Source organism: Pteropus alecto, unplaced genomic scaffold, assembly GCF_000325575.1.
Source record: "Pteropus alecto unplaced genomic scaffold, ASM32557v1 scaffold71, whole genome shotgun sequence".
Classification (NCBI taxonomy): Eukaryota; Metazoa; Chordata; class Mammalia; order Chiroptera; family Pteropodidae; genus Pteropus; species Pteropus alecto.
The window spans coordinates 157,357-178,703 of record NW_006433024.1 but is presented as its reverse complement, the minus strand read 5'-3'; the positions used below and the strand labels follow the sequence as shown (position 1 = coordinate 178,703).

At 36.2% G+C, this 21,347-nt stretch overlaps 1 protein-coding gene across 1 annotated transcript in view; it reads left to right on the top strand.

The window, feature by feature from the left end:
* TSG101 (tumor susceptibility 101) overlaps positions 1-18,138 on the top strand; it is a 33,231-nt gene extending 15,093 nt beyond the window's left edge. Inside the window, exons 6-10 of the mRNA XM_006907959.3 lie at positions 2,505-2,571; positions 5,194-5,285; positions 14,829-15,031; positions 16,345-16,584; positions 17,804-18,138. Of these exons, the coding sequence (XP_006908021.1) occupies positions 2,505-2,571; positions 5,194-5,285; positions 14,829-15,031; positions 16,345-16,584; positions 17,804-17,893 (692 nt within the window). The 3' untranslated portion in view covers positions 17,894-18,138. The remainder of the gene's footprint in view (positions 1-2,504; positions 2,572-5,193; positions 5,286-14,828; positions 15,032-16,344; positions 16,585-17,803) is intronic.
* Positions 18,139-21,347: the final 3,209 nt, after the last annotated feature.

Below are 21,347 nucleotides of genomic sequence, written 5' to 3'. Positions count from 1 at the left end.
CTAGTCTATTTCGAGGAGCATTTGACTCATAAGCTGAGTGGGAATCTAACAGGAAGAACTTTCTGAACCCTTTCCTTCTCTGCCTTCTCAGAATAAGCTTGGTTTTAGGTTTAACAGCTCTTTTAGTAAAGATTCTAATGATTCTTCTGGACCAGACATTTTTCATCTTAATAAATTCTGTTAACTCTAGTACTCAAGAATAGATAACCTTGTTCATTTAAGTTTGAAATGTCAGATATTTCCTAGTTCATCATTCATGTTTATTTACTCAAATAACATAGTAGTAACCACTTAAAGGTAACCTTGTCAGAAATTTATTTAGGCAGTCTCCTGGGCAAAATTTTTTTCTAACAGTTTTGACATTGGAACTATAACATTCTAGAAAGATACCACACTAGAGATCACTGTTGCTCTCAATTTTATATTCATTCACTGTAAATCACATTAAATAATCTAGAGCTAATTTAAGTACATTCCTAAAAGACCAATTTATTGTCCTTATTCCAGTTTTAATACTTTTTATACATTTAAACAGTATTCATTATTATTAGGAATGACCGTCGAGAAATGGTTTAAATTCCATTCCCCCACACACCAAGGAATAGCCCAGAATGTATACATTCTTAAATATTATCTTCTAGTTCAAAAATTATATACTTTTATAATTATCATTACTCAGAACATTTTCAATCTCCCATTTTAGGGTGACTTGAACTAACTTTGAGTCACATTAGAAAACTGTTATGTTCTAACCTCATTTTTTGACAACAGTAACAGTGTTGTCAAATGTCAGAAATATCTGACATTTCAAACATTTACTGAGTGGTAACCAAGAGACACAGCTAAGCACTTTCTATTTGTCCTTATTTAATCCTGTAATAACCCCATATGTTGTGTGTATTTGTATCCCATTTTATTCTGGCTCTAAAATTATTTCGCCTAATTATCTGCTTCCTTGCCAGTCTTGGATCCAAGTAACATTTGCCGTTTCTCAAAATCAAAATTTGAAAGCTTTGGTGGAATTATTAGCTTTTCAGAACCTCAGAAAAGGAAAATTGCTTGTAACTATGAGGTAGTTTACATGTGTGAGAGAGAAACTGGCATGGAGGATAGTAATTATATATGTTGCTGACACTTATTAGTGGCTTCCTCTTTTGATGTTCATGAAGATCAATTGTGCTTTGCCCCTGGGAAGCAAAAATGTTTTATGGAATCCAGCAGTTGTGACGTTTTGGGAGGTTTTTTCCTTTCTGAAATAGCATTGAACATTATCCTAGCTTCATTATGCTTCAGAAGAAATTTACTTATGACATTGATAGATTCATCCAACAAGACTATGAACACTGGTATTTGGAGATGTATGCTCAGCAACTCTGATAAGGACTTGTAGGGCCCTTGAGCAGAGTCTAGCATACTTCTCCCACCTACTTGCATTCTGTGCTCTAAACGTTTGTTGCTTGAGGGCGCCATCAGGGCTTCATATACCATTCCTCTAGATCACTTTTATTTATCCCCACCTTCTAGCTTTAGATTATTTGCCTCCTGTATGACCCTATATATATAGCACTCTGTACTTCCTCTGTCATAACACATAGCACTTATCTCTCTGTGTTATTATTCTTTGCTTATCTCTCCAACTAGACTATAAGCAACTTGAGGCCAGGAGTGTTTTTTTTCCCTATCAGATTTCCAGTGCCTGTCACATAGAAGGCAATAAAATATTTATTGATTGGATTAAGGGCTAATTTATCACTATTCAATGAGAAAAATTTCACTGAGGATAAGTTGATTCTCAGACAAGTCATTTCCAGTTAAGGCCAAAATTAACTGCTCTTTGTCTTACTCTGTTTATTAGCCTCTTGGCACCACTGACTAGTTATGTCATTGGTGTCCTCTTTAAAAAATAAATAAAGCATTTTTTAAACTCGCTAGATTTGAGCCTTTTTTCCTAGTATTTCCAAGCTTTTGTTTTTAACCTATCTAGCTGAATATAAGTTTTGTATAGGACTTAATAATTTGAAGTCTTTTAAAGTCCTCAGTCAAGCCAACAAAACCAGCTGTGCTAATCGGTCAACATAGTCTTAAATATCAAAAGATTTCTTAGATATATAGAGAGGTCACTTTCTAAGAAGCTGACTTTGGACCAGCGGAGGGCAGAATTACCTTCTTCTAAATTCCAGATTGAACCTGAGCTCCTGTCTCAGGTTAGAGGCTCCTTGAGAACTTGTAGAACTGACCATGTTGACCTGTTTACCAGTTACCCTTGTTGGTAACCCATGTGTGTTGTCATAACTCAAGTTTAATACTTTGAGAATTATGTGATTTGCAGAGAACTGTGCTTGAAGTAAAGAACTAATATGGGTGGAGTGTTTTGTTTTGGTGCTGAGATTTGGATTCTTACTATATGAAATTTTGTTGTGGTTTGACAGTGATGTGTGTCTTATTTGATAAACTATGTATCCAGAACTATGCATATTATTTAAAATGTTAAAACTTATTTTTAGCTTCCTACATGCCAGGCATGCCCAGTGGAATCTCTTCATACTCATCCGGATACCCTCCCAATCCCAGGTAATGAATAATTGTATTAGAAATTCTATTAGATCTGGAATCAAAATAATGAATGCTAACTTCATACCCATCCAGATACCCTCCCAATCCCAGGTAATGAAAAATTATTTTTTGAATAATTGTATTAGAAATTCTATTAGATCTGGAATCAAAATAATGGATGCTAACTAGAGCAGTAAAGTAAATTTAGTTGCAGTTTACTGGAAGGTAAAACTCACTTTATTAGTGGAATTTTATGGTATTTGCATAGTCCTCATAATTTTTTCCATTATAGAGAAATGCAGCTCCATCCCATTTAGAGAGGAAAGGGATGAGGTAATGATGATTTTGACTGGTTTTGGACCTTGGCCCTTCTAAGAACTTTGTATATCCAGTGTAGATAGCTGAAAGGTTAATTGAAAACTAATTATAATGAATTCAGCCAAGGAGAAGAATATTTTAATACTCTTTTTAAAAACTTAACTTTTCTGTAAATTACAAGGAACAGATTAACAGTTCATAAGATGGGGTCGGTCTTGTCCCCATGTTATTTATTCATTTCATACTACCAACCTTTATTACCCATTTGATAACAACATAACGCAGGTAAGTTGATAGTGCAGTCATCAGTCTGTGAATAATACACATTAGAAAAATCAATGAGAAATAATTTTAACCCATGTTTTAAATGTGTACTCGTTCCAGTGGTAATCTAGGAATACTTTCAAGAGTCTTTGGGCTAATTTAAAATGCAAGACTGGTATTTACTGGTGCCTAGATGAGATTTCCAGCTACTCTGACAATTAACAAGAAATTTTTTAACTCTTCTTAGCTTCAGATAACCCTCACAGGTATGTGTAGCCAGATTTCCTGAACACCTGCCATAGCTAAATATATGGATTTACATATATAATATGCAGGATCTTATGAGTTAAATTTAGCAACTAATTTATTTCTGGGCCTTTCTTAATTTCAGGGATAAGCTTTCTAAGGTAGTAAGTGTTCTGTCACATTAGAAAGGTAAGCAGAGACTGGATGAACATCTGTCAACGAAAAGAGAGAAAGATTCATAACATATAAGCAGGCTCTAAGTTTTAGATTTCTTGGGGCCTTAATTTTCTGATTAAGTTCTAGAAATGGAATCTGTCTGAAGCCTTGAAATTACAAGCCTTTATAATTAACAGTTGCTAGTAAAAAGGAACTTCGGACATGTAGGGGATGGTTGTTGGGAGTACAATGAAGAAATGGACTTCTGAACAATTAAGTTATTTCAAAGAAACTTGTAAATAGGGGAACACTTTACTATAGCTGGAGAATATAGGGTGATGAGTAGGGGAACTGACGAGAGTAAAGGTGCCACTTTCATAGTTACTTACAGATCTCCCCAAACTTTTTCTGAGCTCCTCTAGCTGTTATTGATTTCCCACTTTATATCACCTAAACTTTTATTTAGCATTTGTTATTTCCTTTATCCTATCAGGATTATTTACAGGGATCTTGCTTTATTTTGATTATTAGTATCTTGGGGAAGAGATGGATTCATCATATATTAGCTTCTACCTCAAGCACTTAGACACAGTGCCTTAAATATAATAAATAGTAAATTTTGAAGAGGTATATAAAGAAAAAGGAACATAAGAATGTTGGAAAATTCTTTATAAATAAACTTACTTCAAAAAGCGTTCTTTAAAAATTTGAAAAGGATTTGCTACATGAGACAAATTGCTTAATAACATACAAAGATAGAAAATAGTACAGCAGTTCCCTTCCCCATTGGCGATTTCATTTACCCTCGGTTAACTGCAGTCCAAAAATATTTAATGCAAAATTCCAGAAATTAACAATTCATAATTTTTCAATTGTGAGCCATTCTTGGTTCCATGATTAAATCTTGCGCGATGTCACTCCGCGTCACCTGGGACATGAATCACCCTTTGTCCAATGTATCCATGCTATATATGCTACCTGCCCATTAGTGACTTATTTGCTCTCTTGGTTATCAGATCAACTGTCATGGTATCACATTGCTTGTATAACCCTTATTTTACTTAATAATGGCTCCAAGGCTCAAGAGTAGTGATGCTGACCATTTGTCAGGGATATTATAAATGATATTTATGAATCAATGTTGAAGATAGGAGAATACCTCCTTTTAACTCTAATATGAATACATGAATGACGTAGCTTTCCATAAAGAATAAAAATTTTTAAACTTTATTTAAAGAGTATTTTCAGATCAGATACTCGCAAAGGTTATCAATATATCACAGTAAAAATTAAATAGTATTTCCCTATATGCTAGGAAATCAGAATGGAAAAGTTCTCTCACAAAATTCTTGTTGTTTCCAGTTCTGATACTGTTGAACTGCCCTTAAAAGTCTCTACTTGCTTTCTTCTGCTATGAGTGTGACTCTCAAATAACAGGGCCAAGCAAGATATTTTAACCATTCACTTTGAGAGTAAATCCAGTGTCATTAATGAAACTTCTATAGAACTACGCTTGAATAGACAGACACCTGTAGCTCTAAAACTGTAAAGTCATTTAACTGGTAAAACAATGACATCAGCTTAACTTCTTAAATGGGTTCTTAAAGATACTATAGTGTTGAGTCGTCATAACGTTTAATGTTTTCTGTTCTTTAGTGGTTACCCAGGCTGTCCTTACCCACCTGGTGGTCAGTATCCTGCCACAACAAGTTCACAGTACCCTTCCCAGCCTCCTGTGACCACTGTTGGTGAGTAACCTTCAAAATTATATTTCTCCACATAAGGAAAGTCAGAATCTTCTATTGTGAAAAGCGAATTTCACTTTTTTTAATTGAATAAATTTTACATGTAATATTTCATACGTTTAAGGTGTACAGCTAATTACTGTGATAAATTTGTATATTGTAATGATTGCCATTGTAGCAATATTACATTGCATAATTATAATACAATATTATTGTCTGTATTCATTATACTGAACATTAGATCTCTGTGGCTTATTTACTACTCGTTACACGTTTGTACCCTTAAACACCATCAATCTTACCCCCCATCCTGGTGTTTCATTTTTACGTTGAAACGTTAGAATACACTTCCTTCTTAGAGGAAAAACTCTTAGTGGTCACTGTCCTAGAATCTAAAACTTGAAGTAATTTATCATATCAGTGAGGCTTCTGCCAGGGCGTAAAAATAATTGACTGACTCTGATCACTCCTTCCTGTATATAACATATTTTTATTTGTGAACCTTACGTGTTGAACTATCAGATCTGAAGATTAGATATGTGTTGAACTATCAGCAGATACTTAGCTTTTCCTAGGTTATATGTTAAAGTATCTTTAGGAGAGGAACTGCCATTGGGTAATATGAGTGGGTCAAGTAAGACAAATTATTGTGGACCCGTAGTTCTTGCTTTTATGTGTTGCTTATTAGAGTTGCCTAAAATATAAAAATATCTTAAGCAGCCTTAATTATTGGTTATCAGGTATGACACACCCAAGAGGAGACAAACTGGCCTCCATTCTTTACTAGAAAATTGACTGATAACCCCTCGAGTTAAAGCCAATACTTTATATGGAATTTCTCTTGGAAAATCTTCCTAATACTGTATATCTCAACTTCAGTTTAATAATGTCATTTTAAGATTTTATTTCTAAACTCCATCATAAACAAGGATCAGAAACAGTAAGTTTGGAAGGGTATTAACAAACATTTGAGAAACCGATTTTACCTTTATTAAAGTCTTGTTTTAAGATTTCAGTGTGGAAAACCCTGTGCTCCAACTGAATTGATTTTATTTCTGTATTTTTATTTGTTGGACCATATTTAATAATTAGATAAAGAGAAAACTGAAGAAAAATAAGGAACCTTCCTATTGTGTAACATTACTTTGAGGATAGAAACTAGGAAACAGGTTTCCTTGCCTGTCATGTCCAAATGTTGTTCTTCCTTCTCTGGCCATCTTGGATTACTGAGGTTGGTTTACAGATACTGCCCTTCCAGGATACGGCACCCTGAGTACAAAAATGCTGAAGGCCATGCTTAGTGTTAAAACTTTATCTGCCACAATAATCCAAAAGCAATAATGATAATTTTGAAAGCCTAAAAAAAGGCTTTATGTGACTCAACAATGTATTTTTAATTTTTTTAAATTAATAAATGAGGGAGAGGCTGATTCATTTAGCTTCTTGTGACTATTCCAATATGATACCTCTAACATTGTAGATTCTTAAATTGATCTCTTTCACAAAATAATTTTAAGGCATGACTTTGATTCTCCATTTTTTTAAGGATGGAATTTTACTGTACTTAAGATTAATTGGCCTTCGCGTTCACACGTGCCAGTAGCATCTTTCATCTTTTATGATTATGATCGTTGATTTTGTAGCACCACTACTTTTTTGAAGTAGTTACTACTTTTGTATCCTATTTTAATAAGGTCTGTATGTATTTAACTACACTTTTGAAAACTTGATTTTTTTATGTAAACTAAATCTTTGTGGTGTTTATTTTCAAGAATTGTAAACCTACTGATGGCTTTCTTTAAACTTTTTTCTTGTGGTTATAGAAATTTTCTAGAACTTAAATAGTATTGCTCTGATAGTGTTAAAAAAGATAAATTGAGATCCCTTGATTTCTTTGGAAGAAAGTTCCATAACCTGCACCAAGCCTGGCAGTACTACTAGAAGCTTACATATTCATAGACTATAAATAAAAGCCTTTTGTAAGCAGCTTAATGAATTGGCCTGGTTCGCATTTAATAGCACAAATCAGAATGCCTTTGCTCCTGTAGTAGTTTGAAATTTTCCTCCTACAGAGATTGACCTATTTTTTTTGTTTGTTTTATTATAAAAGGAGATAATACAGGCATGATCTAGTGATCCACATGGGCTTGATCCAGTTTCTGAGTAGATGGGCAGTATAAGCTAATGCTTGGGATTGCTTAGGCTCCCAAGCTTGCTCTGTAGATTAAATGCCAGGCCAAAGACTATTGTGTGGGTCTGAGCAAGTACCATACAGAAGTAAAAATGCTGGGCACGTGATTCACTTTTGCCGGTTAGAGAGAGATTTAGTTACTGTTTAATTCGTATTTTACTTTGGGGTTACCAAGGGTTCTCTAATATAAATGAGCTCCTTTTTGAGTTATAGGAAGTAGTGATTATCAGTACTGGTACAAGATTAAATTGATTGTCTTAAGTGTTTGAAGATGGTTTAAAATCGGGCATTGTATACTAGTGTAATTTAAAGATACTGGCCTAAATTATTCATTGAATTATCAAATCCATTGCTTTCCTAATAGTAGAAAATTGCCTTATTTCCTAGGGATTAAGTATAGTGATTGGATCCTGACATTTAAATGAGATTTTACTTAGGATCTTTTCTCAAAATCTGTGTTACCTTTTCAATTGCTACTAATCTGGAATTGTAGAAGGGCACTTGTGAAATCTGACTGTGCATGAGTAAAGGTCAGTGTGTGGGGGCCAGTTTACCATAAACTCTCCATAATCCAAGGCTCATTTTAGGTATAAAGAATATTGAAATTTGTCTTAAGATGTTTGAGAATTTTTGTTTGAGAAGTGACTCAGAAGATGAGAATTTTCCATGAAATCCTTTTTAAATTAGTTTATATAAACAATCTCTTAAAGTATCATGGTTCATTGAATTTTGAACTTTAATCTCGGTTTTCTTTTTTTGGCTTTCATATTTCAGATCTTAATTAACATTCTCGTTTAGAAAGTGGATGGATTTAAAGTGTTCACATGTGCTGTATTATGCCTATATGTGATAGAACTAGGTCTAACCTTGGTATTGCTAGCCTCTTCAGATGAACTGTGACCTTTATAGAAAGCAGGCAACTGCTGCCTCATCTCTGTTCCTGTTTTGAGTGTTAATTGCTTTAGCTGGAGACTTATTTGGAAGGACTTATTTGGTGCTGTGAGGTGGCATTTACCTTAACGTATTATTTTAATTTATTTATTTTAGTTTCAAGTATACAGTACATTGGTTAGACATTTATATAGTTTATAAAATGATCCCCCTAATTGCTCTTTTTTTCCTCTGGTTTTCCACCTAGCCAATATATTAATGCTAACTACATTCCCTATGCTGTGCTCCCATCCCCATGACTATCAATCAACTACTAATTTGTACTTCTTTAACCCTTCACCCCATTTTTCCAGCCCCCCCAACCCGCCTCCCCTTTGTCCATCACCAAATTGTCCACTATATTTGTGAGTCTGTTTTTGATTAGTTTGTTCTTTTTGTTCCTTAGATTCTACATATAAGTGAAATCATGTGGTATTTATCTTTGTCTGACTTATTTCAGTCAGCATAATGACCTCTTGGTCCATCCATGTCGTTGCAAATGGTAGGATTTCATTTTTTCCCCCAATGGCTGAGTAATATTCCATTGTATATATGAACCATAATTTCTTTATCCAGTCATCTGTTGGTGGGCATTTATGTTGCTTCCATATCTTGGCTATTGTAAATTGTGCTGCCATAGGGGTGCATAGATCTTTACGAATTATTGTTTTGGTTTTCTTTGGATAAATACCCAGAAGTGCAATTGCTGGGTCCAAAGGTATATCCATTTTTAATTTTTTGAGAAACCTCCATACTGTTTTCCATAGCGGCTGAAACAATTTGTAATCCCACCAACAATGTATGAGGGTTCCCTTTTCTCCGCATCCTCGCCAACATTTGTTTTTTATTTATTGATAATAGCCATTCTGACAGGTGTGAGGTGATACCTCATTGTGATTTTAATTTGCATTTCTCTGATTAGTGACCTTGAGCATCTTTTCATATGTCTGTTGGCCATCTCTATTTCCTCTTTGAAGAAGTATCTGTTCAGATCTTCTGCCTATTTTTTAATTGGATTGTTTGTTTTTTTGTTGTTGAGTTGTATGAGTTCTTTATATCTTTAGGATATTAACCTCTTATCAGATGTATCACTTTTTGTTTTGTTGATGGTTTCTTTTGCAAAAACTTTTTAGTTTGAGGTAGTCCCATTTATTTTTTCTTTTGTTTCCCTTGCATGGGGAGATATATCCAAAAAGAAATTACTGTTAGTAATATCAGAGAGTTTACTGCCTATGTTTTCTTCTAGAAGTTTTATGGTTTCAGGTCTTACATTTAAGTCTTTAATCCATTTTGAGTCTGTTCTTGTATACGGTGTAAGAAGATGGTCCCGCTTCTTTTTTTTGCATGTATCTAATTTTCCCAACACCATTTATTGAAGAGACTGTCTTTACCCCATTGTATATTCTTTACCTCCTTTGTCATCTATTAAGTGAGCATATAGGCGTGGATTTATTTCTGGGCTCTCTGCCTTAACGTATTTTATAAGAGAAACAGAACGTAAATTCCAGGATTTAAATATGTGTTTTTAAAAATGGCGATTTGGAAATATAGCATAAGAGTAACTTGATCCATTTTAACGTAACAAAGTTTGTTGATATGTTTGTGTGTGCAAAATCCAGGCTAGTTATAAAAAGACCCTTAAGCTTTTATTAGTTCAGATAACTTCTACACAGATAAATGGAACACTTTAATTGCTGCATATGATTGATCAGACATCTGAATGCCCAACCACATTCATATCATTTAGATCCCCAATCCCTGGGAGAAGGATTGTCCTATCTCATAGGAACCATAATCAAATTTCATATAGGATATAAGACAAATTCTTTTAGAAACTAATTTTAAAAATTCATTAATGCATCCTTATAAAATAGAGACTTAATGCGATATTGTTTTCACTAGTCATTATTTTGTAAATTAGCCCTTTTGCTCTCTTTTAAGGACTTAATAAATTAGTACAGTATAAGAAACTGGATATTTTTATTCGGCCTGAGTTCTGTCCAAATGAACAGCTATCTTTGTCATATTGAGTCTATGAAAGTTTCTCATGAAATAAGAGTTACCTCTCTGGTATGTTCTATTATGTATATTTAGTAAGTAAGGAAAGATGATACCTTTTCACATATCCTCATTTGAAGCAGGCTGACTTATTCCACAAATTGCCATGAATGTCAGTATTCTTGATTAGATAAGAAATGCCCTCAGTTACTAAGGACCTGTGCTGTTTGGGAAATCCATAAGACCACCCTCACTTCTGACACCAGTTGCAAGTTTTAGGGGTCCCCAAGACCACCCTCAGGTCTGATCATTTTCTAGGACTCACAGAACCTACCAAAAGCTCTTATAGTCACAGTTATGGCTTATTACAGCTAAAGAATACAGATTAAAATCAGCTAAGGGAAGAAACACATGAGGAAGTCCAGAAAGTTTCAAGCACAAGGTTTCTAGTTGTCCTCTCCCAGTAGAGTCATTATGCATAGAGTATTGCCAACCAAGGAAGCTTTCCCAAGCTTTGGTATCCAGAGTTTTTACTGGGGCTTGGTCACAGATGTGAGGCTGCCCGTGTGCCTGACCTTTAATCTCTAGCCTCACCAGAGGTTGAGCTGTTTATTACTGCATGGCCCAAAACTCCTACCATAAATCATATTGTTAGACTATCCGGTGTGGCCTGAGGTCCCCAAGTAAACAAAGCAGGACATTCCAGGGACTTAGAGATCACCCTCAGGAGCCAAGGGCAAAGGCCATACCTCTCTTTGGGTAAGCTAAATTCTTTACTACACAGGACCAAATTATGAAATATTTTGGTTTATATTGTTTAAACTTTAAAAAATACCCTAGAGCACAAAAAAGAAAAAAGCATGTTTTTAAAAGATTAGGTGCTGCCCAAAACTTCCTGCCTGGTATTGTAATTTCAAGATGAGAAGAGCAACGTGGAGCACTGGAAAAGGAGGTACATGCTTACCTAAACATGAGATGGGCCACCACTCATGTTACAAACCAGGAATTGTGGGGGATTCCTATACTTTGAGTTTTTGTTTTTATTTTTGTTTCTTGGTGGGAGGGAGTGCAATAAAGAATAGGTTGGAAACTTAACTCCGGTTAATACATCAAAAGGGGTAGGTTGTTACAGAAACAAGTTAATGTTTATGCTACCCTGTATTAAGTTGATTCAATAAAATTTTCTCAGATTTAATTGCAGTTTGCATCTTTCGAATTTGTTGTGAGAAACTAAAATTATAAATCAGTTTTCACCTCCCTGGCAAAAATTGTAAACCAAAGCAAGTCAGAGATTAAATTTTGGAAATATTTCCTGGTACAAGTTTGACTTCTCTTCTTGAGGATAGGAACAGTATCTTTAAAGAATTTGACTCCTGTAGGGCTTAGCACTAAATTGTGGTAGCTACTCAGGCAGAATTAGTAAATAGAAACAGTAATAGCATTGAAATCTGTGATGTTAAATGTCACTCTTACTCACTTTTCAACACCTTTTCCAGTATACGCCCATTCAAGACAGTAGAGCTTATTCTGATTTTCAGGTCGTAGAGGTATTGATTAGATCTTCCATTTCGTTTAATATTACTTTATCATTCATTTTGTAGCTCATATATATTTGTAAGCAATTTCAGTAATTACCTTCTACATCCCAGAAAAATGTAAAAGAAACAAAGGTTCCAAAAGAGCACACCTGAAGGACCTCTAACCATTTAGGGCCTTGAGGTTGCTTTGCTGCAGGCCCCCTCCCAGAAGAGAACACATTTTGTTGGTTTCAGGAAATCATTCAGCTACAATTTGCCTTGTGTGTTTAGTACCGAGGCAGCATAATAAGGATTATACAGTCCCTCTCTTTGGAAAAGTATGTTTTTAAACTGATATATACAGTAAGAACTGTTAAGAAAGCAGATTCTATTTGTTTTGCTGGTGTATGGGGAATTCATTATGGTCAGTAGAGGAAACATCATTTGTGGAGATTAGCCTTAACCACATTTAATGATAGAAAATGGAATCTGATGTTCAAGAGCATTAACCTTGTTTTAAATGACTAGATCTTGTTAATAGAAGAGGTAGTAGAGCTGGTTATGGAAACAGGCAGAACCATCTAGCAGGTAGTTAGAGCACCCAAGTCATTTGCAGGCCTTTCAGGAAGTTTGCCTTTCCTGGGTTGTGATTAGGATAACAAGTCTTGTAGCAAATATGGACCATAATTTTAGGAATGACATGGGAAGTGATGATAGGGCCAGCAAGTAGAAGTTTACAGTAGCAACAAAATATCTGGGGGACAAAAAAAAAAAAAAAAAGACAGATGGAATACAGCAGAATTTCGTAACCTTTTGAGCCTTTTTAGACATTTTTTTCTTAATCGTTCCCCCTTCCCATGAACTGTTAATACCATAGATTATACTGTATATCTGTTTATGTACTGTATGTACATCTCTACTTTTATACATAAAAAGAGCAAGATTTTTTTACCTCCTAAGAGCCAATTTGCATCCACTAGAGATAGGAGCAATATCATACCCATTGAGAATGTGCATGGGTTAGACTGACGTTGGCTAAGACTGGACGAAGAACTAGAGAGAATAGTGCTTCAAAGATTACCCAATGTTTGGGGTAGGAAAAGAGATAAATAAATGGACCTTTCCTTAGCCAAGAACAGAGCTTAATCAGAGAACCAGAACAAAAGCACAGTAGAAAAGGCAGTTGGTGTGCTTAGACTAATTGAAATTAGAAAGAGGGATAAATGAAAGCTTAAAAGCATCTGGTCCTTCAAAGGGATCTGGAAGAAAGCAAGCTGTCTTGCTGAGAAAGAGATTAATATTTTTGAAGGGTGAGGAGTCAGGCACATAATGATAGGGGTTTGGATTCTTGTTCCAAGGAAGAGAAAAAAGATGTTCTGAGGATTTTGTGCCTTTGTGGAAAGATGGTAAAAGAGGGCTTAGGTCTTTAAGAAAGAATCAAAAGGATTGAGGCTTTGGTTAGGTTATGGCAGGCGAGGCCCTTGGAATTAGAAGTTCTGGTGATCTGACAGAATGAGAGAGGGGCCACCTTGGCAGGCAGCTTGTGTACAGGGCTATAAGAGACGGGCAAGGAGTCAGGGCTGAAGGGAAGATGCTCACTGGGAACAGGAGTGGTTGAAAGGTTGAAGGTGCAAGAAGGAATGAGTGGAGAGATGAATCAGTGAATTCGGGAAGGTTGCTAGTCATCCTGGTGTTCATAGGAGGGGATGTGAATAAAAAAGTGGTCAGGAAAATGTTAAGACGACTGAAAGGAGACAACTTTACCAGTCCTGAGTGACCAGACCAGCTTATGGAATGGCAAGAGTTGTGATCAGATAGGACACTGAAGAGCACGCGTGTGGAGCTGGTTGCGGTGTAGTTCAGACAGCACAGTGTCCTGGTACCTTGGACAAGGAAGCGGCTTGTAATGAATGGGCACATGAGTGGTGAGAGTTTGGGTCCATTATTACAGACAGACTTTTTTCCCCTGATGAGTGGAACTCAGTGTCAAGGTGATCAAAATTTTAAGCTCAGAGTGGAAATATTCTTTTAGTCTGTAACCATTCTTTATTCATTGTAGGCAATAAAGATTAAATATACTTACAATAATTCCCCACATGGTATTCCATCATCAAGCATAATTGATAAATCAAAATACCATTTATATATTTGCTGATTTAGGACCCTAACTGAAGAACATTGATAGTCATAAAAAGTATCCATATTTATGTTAAAGAGAGGACCTTTTGGAGAAAATATCTGTGAGATACATTTATTTGATCTGAAATGTGCAAGGAAGCTATTTAAGACACTGGTTGTTAGGAAAGGGCGTTTGGAAGAGAATAGTAAAGAATCCTGAGAATAAACAGAAGTTTATCAGCTGTTGAATTTTTTGGATGTCATTCTCTTTTGCTCATCTCTTCTGGTAAAGAGTAAAGGAGTAAAACCTTGCCAGAAGGGAAGCTTTGTTAACCTGTACATTATTTTAGGGAAACTGCCCATTCTCAGCCTTCTTACTGACACCTGTACAGTGGGTTCATATCTCCTTCAGCTTAGCAGTGAAGTTTGAGAATGGACTTGACCTAAATCAAGTGTTTCTCCTTGGTACGAATTTGTTCTGTTTGTTGGAGATTATGAATGATTGTAATATGTAGGGACACAGCTTCATTGAGAAAATAGCTAATAGTTGGGTATTAAAGTAGAGAAAGCAGGTAAATATGAATTAATAGTAATCTCTTACAGGGAGAGTATTTCTTAGTCAACTCAGATTTTAATGTTGTTTTTGGTGACATTGTGATATTTAACATATAATGTTTCTTTTCTCCCACTTTGAAAGTGTCAGCTCCTAGTTTGTCCTGTTTTCTGAAGATTCCTGTGAAAGAAATAGCAAGAACTTGGGAAATAAGGGACTTTTTGCCTTTTCTCCTGCAGGTCCCAGTAGGGATGGCACAATCAGTGAGGACACCATCCGAGCTTCTCTCATCTCAGCGGTCAGTGACAAACTGAGATGGCGGATGAAGGAGGAAATGGATCGTGCCCAGGCAGAGCTTAATGCCTTGAAACGAACAGAGGAAGACCTGAAAAAAGGTCACCAGAAACTGGAAGAGATGGTTACCCGTTTAGATCAAGAAGTAGTAAGTAACTCATTGAATGGTTTGCAATTTTTAGATTGAATCGTAGGCAGCACAAAGTGTTCTGTGTGTACCTGGGTTACACTGGACATTGTGGATATAGTAAGAGTTCAGAAAATCATACATCTTTAAGCATTTGGATATAGTTTCTGTATAGCTTTGTTTAAAATAGAGACTGTGTGCGGAATTGTCTTTGATTGGGAGGTGGATGGTATTTTGCTTGCATCTTTACCCTAGGGGGTGACGTTTTGACCCAAAGGAGGATTGCTTTTTGAATGCTTGATGTTGCCAGATAGTTACCAGGAAATAAAAATTTTAGAGAGCTCTAACCCAAAGATCTGCAGACCTTGGGTACAGACTTCAAGGTCAGTTCTTTTTACTGTTTCCAAATGTCGTTAGAGCTATATTTAAAGTATCTTCATTGAGCCCTTTTAATTTAATCCAGAGATATATGGGTGACTTAAGAGCTGCATGTAAATGTGGTGTTTACAGCCTTTAGCTCTTAAGCTTTCTTACATTTGTATCAGGCTGCTATGCTCTAAAGAGTCAGTGTAAGTTGGCCCTGTAACTTTAATGATGAAGTAGGGGCACTAGTATAATCTGAGTGCCAGCTTCACTTTCCATTTTCATTCCTGTGAAGGAGAATTTTTTCCAATAAATGTGCATTTCTGATGAAAGGGTAAAGAGTTATTGAATATTTGAGGGCTCTGGGGAAAGTGATTTGTTACATACATATTATTAGTCTTACCAAATGGTTCTAGTATGTAAAGTGAGCTTCCCAGTAGCCGGCTATTTTCAAAAGTTCAGGAAAGTGATACCAGTATAATTCAGAGCCTGCAACCCACCACCTGTGATATCTTGTGACTAGTGTCCAAGTGTTTAGGGTTTTATGTACTGAATCCTCTGTATAGACTGGGGAAAGTTATTTCTTTGTGGCAGTTGCCCACTTGTTTGGAAAAAAGATTTCTTTTATGATTTTCTTGTAAGGAACCTCCAGCTGGAAAGTATCTTGTGTGATGGCTTAATTTGTAATATCATTTGTCGGTGATAAGTGACAGCCTTACCACTGCCATTGCAGGTGTTCAGCTCAGGGTATTTCCAACATTATCCTGTTTTCCCTCAGCGTACTAGATCACACCTTTTCCTCTGCCTTTGACTAATGTGTTATTTGAAACAATCTCATCCATGAGTTGTTTAAACGTTGTTTTTTTATTAGCAAGTTTGTTTCTGTGAAGTTGAGTTGTTGATGTCTAACAAGCAAATAATTGTATACAATTGGTATTAAAGTCATCATACTTGGCCTGTTCTGTTTTCAGGCTGAAGTTGATAAAAACATAGAACTTTTGAGAAAGAAGGATGAAGAACTCAGTTCTGCTCTGGAGAAAATGGAAAATCAATCTGAAAACAATGATATTGATGAAGTTATCATTCCCACAGCCCCACTATACAAACAGATCTTAAATCTGTACGCAGAGGAAAATGCTATTGAAGACACTATCTTTTACCTAGGAGAAGCCTTGAGGCGGGGAGTAATAGACCTGGATGTCTTCCTAAAGGTATGTCTTCCTCATTCTGCTTTCCAGGATTTTGGAACTTGTGTTTTAGAGGCACTGACCTTGAAAACCACAAACCAAGAGGATTTCTCTGTAAGGCGGGGTTAAAATTCCTCCTCTTCCCAAAAGAGCGAGTAAGATATATGACTGTGAGCAGTGTCTCACTTACCGAGTGCTGAGGGATCTTTCTGACCAGGGGGGAAAAAGTGGGCTACTGGGTGCAGTTCTCTACCTCTTAGGCAGCATCAAGCTGAGTTTAATTTTTCCATCTTACTATTGCGCCTCAGGAGGTACAGTCAGATTTCCATTGATTCTTTCAGGTCATACAATTTAAAGTGAGATCGACTGGCCCACCCCCATTGTTTTTCTGTTAATTTTCTTAGAGTTACATAATTTTAGACCTGTTTTCTCAGATCAAACAGTCCTGCAAAGTATTGGGCTGCTAGTACTAGAACCCTTTTGAAAGAAGACTGTTTCGGGCTTAATGCTATTGTACACACGTGTAGAAAAGATCCAATAAGCCCAGTTTGGCTATTGCTCCTTGTTGGGTCATAAAGAGCATGGTTTTAGGAATAGCAACAGCTACCGTTTGGTATATTCAGTCCAGCTGCTGCTTCAATGTACATGTGAGGCTAATGGGGTCACTTGCTTATCTTGCCTGAATCTCTGTGAGTGAGGGGCCAAACCAATCTTGGACCTTGTGCAAGGACATGAATGGTTAGGTACAAACCAGAGACCCCAGAGAGGACTTACTCCCTTTCTATACACTGTCCCCTGCTTGGGTGGCAATAGCCTAGGAAAAGACACGTGGAGAGGCAAGAGGTATGCTGTCTGCTGGCCTTGTGCTGCTTATCCCTGCCTGCCCTTCCTAGTCAAGTGAAGATAGACAGTCATAGTTATCAAAGGTTTTTGTAAATTTTGTTAGGATCACAGTACAAGTTTCCCTGGCATCTCAAGATATAGCTCAGACTCCTGAGCCAGATCCTCCAATGTGCTTTCCTTGTGAAGTAAGCTTTTATAAGGTCTCAGAAGATTACTTTCTTTAACACAGCCTGCCAGCATCAATCTGTTGAAGTTTAAAAAGCCATATGTAATGAAGTACTGATTCCAAAGGAAGGATGATGTGAGTTTAGGATTCTTAGATCCTTTTTAGGTTATAAACTGATATTTCATGCCTAGGTCAAAGCCATTCTAAACTGTTGAAACTTTTTCCCCCTCCCAGCATGTACGTCTTCTGTCCCGTAAACAGTTCCAGCTGAGGGCACTAATGCAAAAAGCAAGAAAGACTGCCGGTCTCAGTGACCTCTACTGACTTCTCTGATATCAGCTGGAGATGGAACTCTTCTTAAAGCATTCTTTCCTTCCTTTCTCTGATCAGTAGGTGCCCAGAATAAGTTATTGCAGTTTATCATTCAAGTGTAAAATATTTTGAATCAATAATATATTTTCTGTTTTCTTTTGGTAAAGACTGGCTTTTATTAATGCACTTTCTATCCTCTGTAAACTTTTTGTGCTGAATGTTGGGACTGACTATGCTAAATAAAATTTGTTGAATAACTTTTTTCTTCTTTATTGAACATCTTTAGGAAAAATCTGTGAAACCTGGCTTTTAATTTAGCAAACAAAACATAAGTTTAAATTTAGCTTATTCTATAGCATATAAAGTGAGTTCTATTTAATATGGGATATAGAAATAGAAATCTAAATTTTGAAAGAATGAAAATTGAGGGACTTGACTTTTAGTGAAAAGTCCTCCTACCAGTCCCTACTTAGATTTGTTTCCTTTCTAGGCCTGATTGAACCATAACTGTTCCCATCAAGAAGGAGCAAAATGGCCAAGCTATATTCCTGAGAATTCAACTAGGCAAGATGGTCTGGCCACAATTAAAGAGGAAGGTACAGTGTTACTATTCTTGCCCTCCCACTTTTACCGTCATTTGAAGTCAGTCTTCCTGGCAAATGATTCTGTAGCAGAGTTCATGACCACTGAATACGTTATATTATCCTGTAGAGCTCATCTAGTAGAACAGAATTTTCTGTCAAAATGACAGCAAGGAGGTTCATGAAGTTACAGAGAAATTAATGTGTTAATTTCCGATATTTAGGGAGCCAGGCAGTCTACTCTATAGTTCTCCCAAGAAAAGAATGACCAATTTAGTTTCAATCATCACTGAGGGGTTTAGACAGTTAAGATCTTTTCTTTAAAATCCACTTGGAAATACAGTAAAAACTAGCAAGTTCAAATCAAGATCTAATTTCCCGTTAGGGCTGGAACTGCTATTTAGTTATTTTTGTGACACATACTTTTTACATTATAGAAAAGTTACAACTTTTAGGTATCGGCCAGCCAGAATGAAAGACATAGCATATACTTGATGAAAAGAATCAATTTCTAGAACAAAGTAAACACCCATCATAGATTCTTTTGGACCAAATGGCAACTTACATACATATACAAGGCAAGTACTGGTACATCAGAGGTACCCAAACACCTCTTTGATGCAGTCACTTAGAAATTGTAAAAAATAAGTATCCAACAATCTGGATGCTAAGTAGAGAAGTCATTCTTGCCCTTTTCCTTTTTCCAACTTTTAGGAATTTGAGTTTATTCTAAAGTGTGATATGTATAATCCTATAACTATCATCTCTTTTTCAGTAACTTCAGAATGGTAGCTTTAAGCAACTTTAAAGCTTGAGCTCCTTCTGAATTTCCCAAAGTTTCTGCGCTCTTTTTCAAACAGGCCTCCTCAGGGGTCAGCTTTACCTTTATGAGATTGTAATGCCATTCTCTCCCAGGATACAAGGGACACTAAGGAATACTTCATTTATTCCATAAAGGCCCTGAAAGTAAAGACTTAAAAATTGTTCCTTTTTCTTTCTCACTTCTAACAAAGGTCTGCAATATAAGAAACAACTGTTGCTGGGTGAATAAGTATTTAACAGATTTCTAGTATGAACTGTTTCAGAAAACAGACCACCAAGACAGAAAAATTTTAAGCTTGATGAGTAGACATACTTATAGTTCAAATTCATCAGCCACCTTTCCACACAGGCCCCAGCCTCTTGCCATATTTGTTGGGACCCACCTTCCTTTTCCTATCTCCTTACCCCTAAACTACTTCCTATCAGGGAATCACTTCAAAATTTCTATTACTTTATTCTTGATGATTTAATTCCATTTTGCTTTAACTTTTCCCACTCAGGGTAGAAGACCAACTTCCCCCTCCCCAGGAGACTAACTGCTAATACTTGTGTGACCAGTACTACTTTCTTAGGTCTCTTCACTGGACATAATGTAGCAAACCCTACCCACCGTAATTCCCAATGTTACTATTTGTGCTTACCTTTATCTAATTGAACTGTAATAAATACCACACTAAGCCGAATCGACAAAGATAGGTCTGTCCCTCTACCCCACCTCTCTCTCTTCAGTGGCAACAAAGAATAGACTTTAGGAAGAGAAGTACTTCCACAAGATCAACTTCAAAAATTAATTGGCCCTCAAAAATGTTCTTTTACCCCTACTTTATATTAATGTTAAATAATTTTTCAAGCATCCTACCTTACTTATGGTGGAAACTGGATGCAGACTCCTAAGAGTCTTCAAAATACTTTGTTATATCAGCTACAGATCGGGCAGCACCCCAAGAAGCATATTCTTTCTTTTTAATCATCTCATACTCACTGTAGAGTTAGAAGAAATCACGAACATGAGAAGTTTAGAAGAAATACTTGTCACTGAATATCCATTGTGTGGCAACCTATCTGACCGAGCCACAAAACTGAAATGTTTCCATCAATAATTTCTCCTAGATATTTCTCATAGGGGTTGGTTATTTAAGGTAAACAGTTAGGGTAAGTACAAAGATCCTGAAATTAACATGAAATCAAATTTACCACTAACAGTAAAGACTATATAGCAACAGTTTAAAAGAATAAATTGTCCACAGTGAGTGCCAACTATGTGGTAGACACTGGGTTAGGCTCAGCAATGAGTGAGTCAGACTCAGACCCTCACTGCTTAAGAATTTATAATCTGGTGAATACGATCACATAAAATAGAAGTGCCAATGAAACAAAAGTAAGGATAATGTAACAACATAAACTTTAGGTACCTGATCTCATCCCTCTGGCAGAATTCAAGTCACTAATTACCAAGGAAATGAAAATACAAAAAAACTAACACATTACCTGGCAACTACTTCTGTGTGAATATTTCCTACTGCTCGAGATCTTCATCAGTTCCTATGAGTTCTAATCTTTCAGAGGGACCCCAGCAATTTCACTCCACTCCACATAGGAACTATGAAAAAGATACCAAAAAATCTACTACATGGTCTTGTATAATAGGATTGTTTTAAACCTTAGCAAAACTGTTATAATTGCCCTGACTGGTTTTCAACTTGGAATGTTCAACTTAGAACTATCAAATTCAGATATAAGTCCCACCTCAAATCTGCTAAATCCGCATCTCCAGAGGTGGGGCGGGGCCTACAATTCTATCATCTTGGCAGATTCTTCAAATAAGAAAGCAACCATCTTAAACTTCCAACTACAGATAAATTTTAACTTTTATCACTTCAAGTCTTTTTTCCATAGCCAGAGCTTAGATAGATTTCAAGATAGCCAGAAGAAACTAAGAATAAAAGGACTGCTATGCCCATATTACCCATCTCCTCTTCCCTTTAGTTTTTTCCAGTTAATATGAGGAATTCATGTTATTCGAATTATAATACTGACTTTTCTGAACTAGGGTGGCCCAGGTT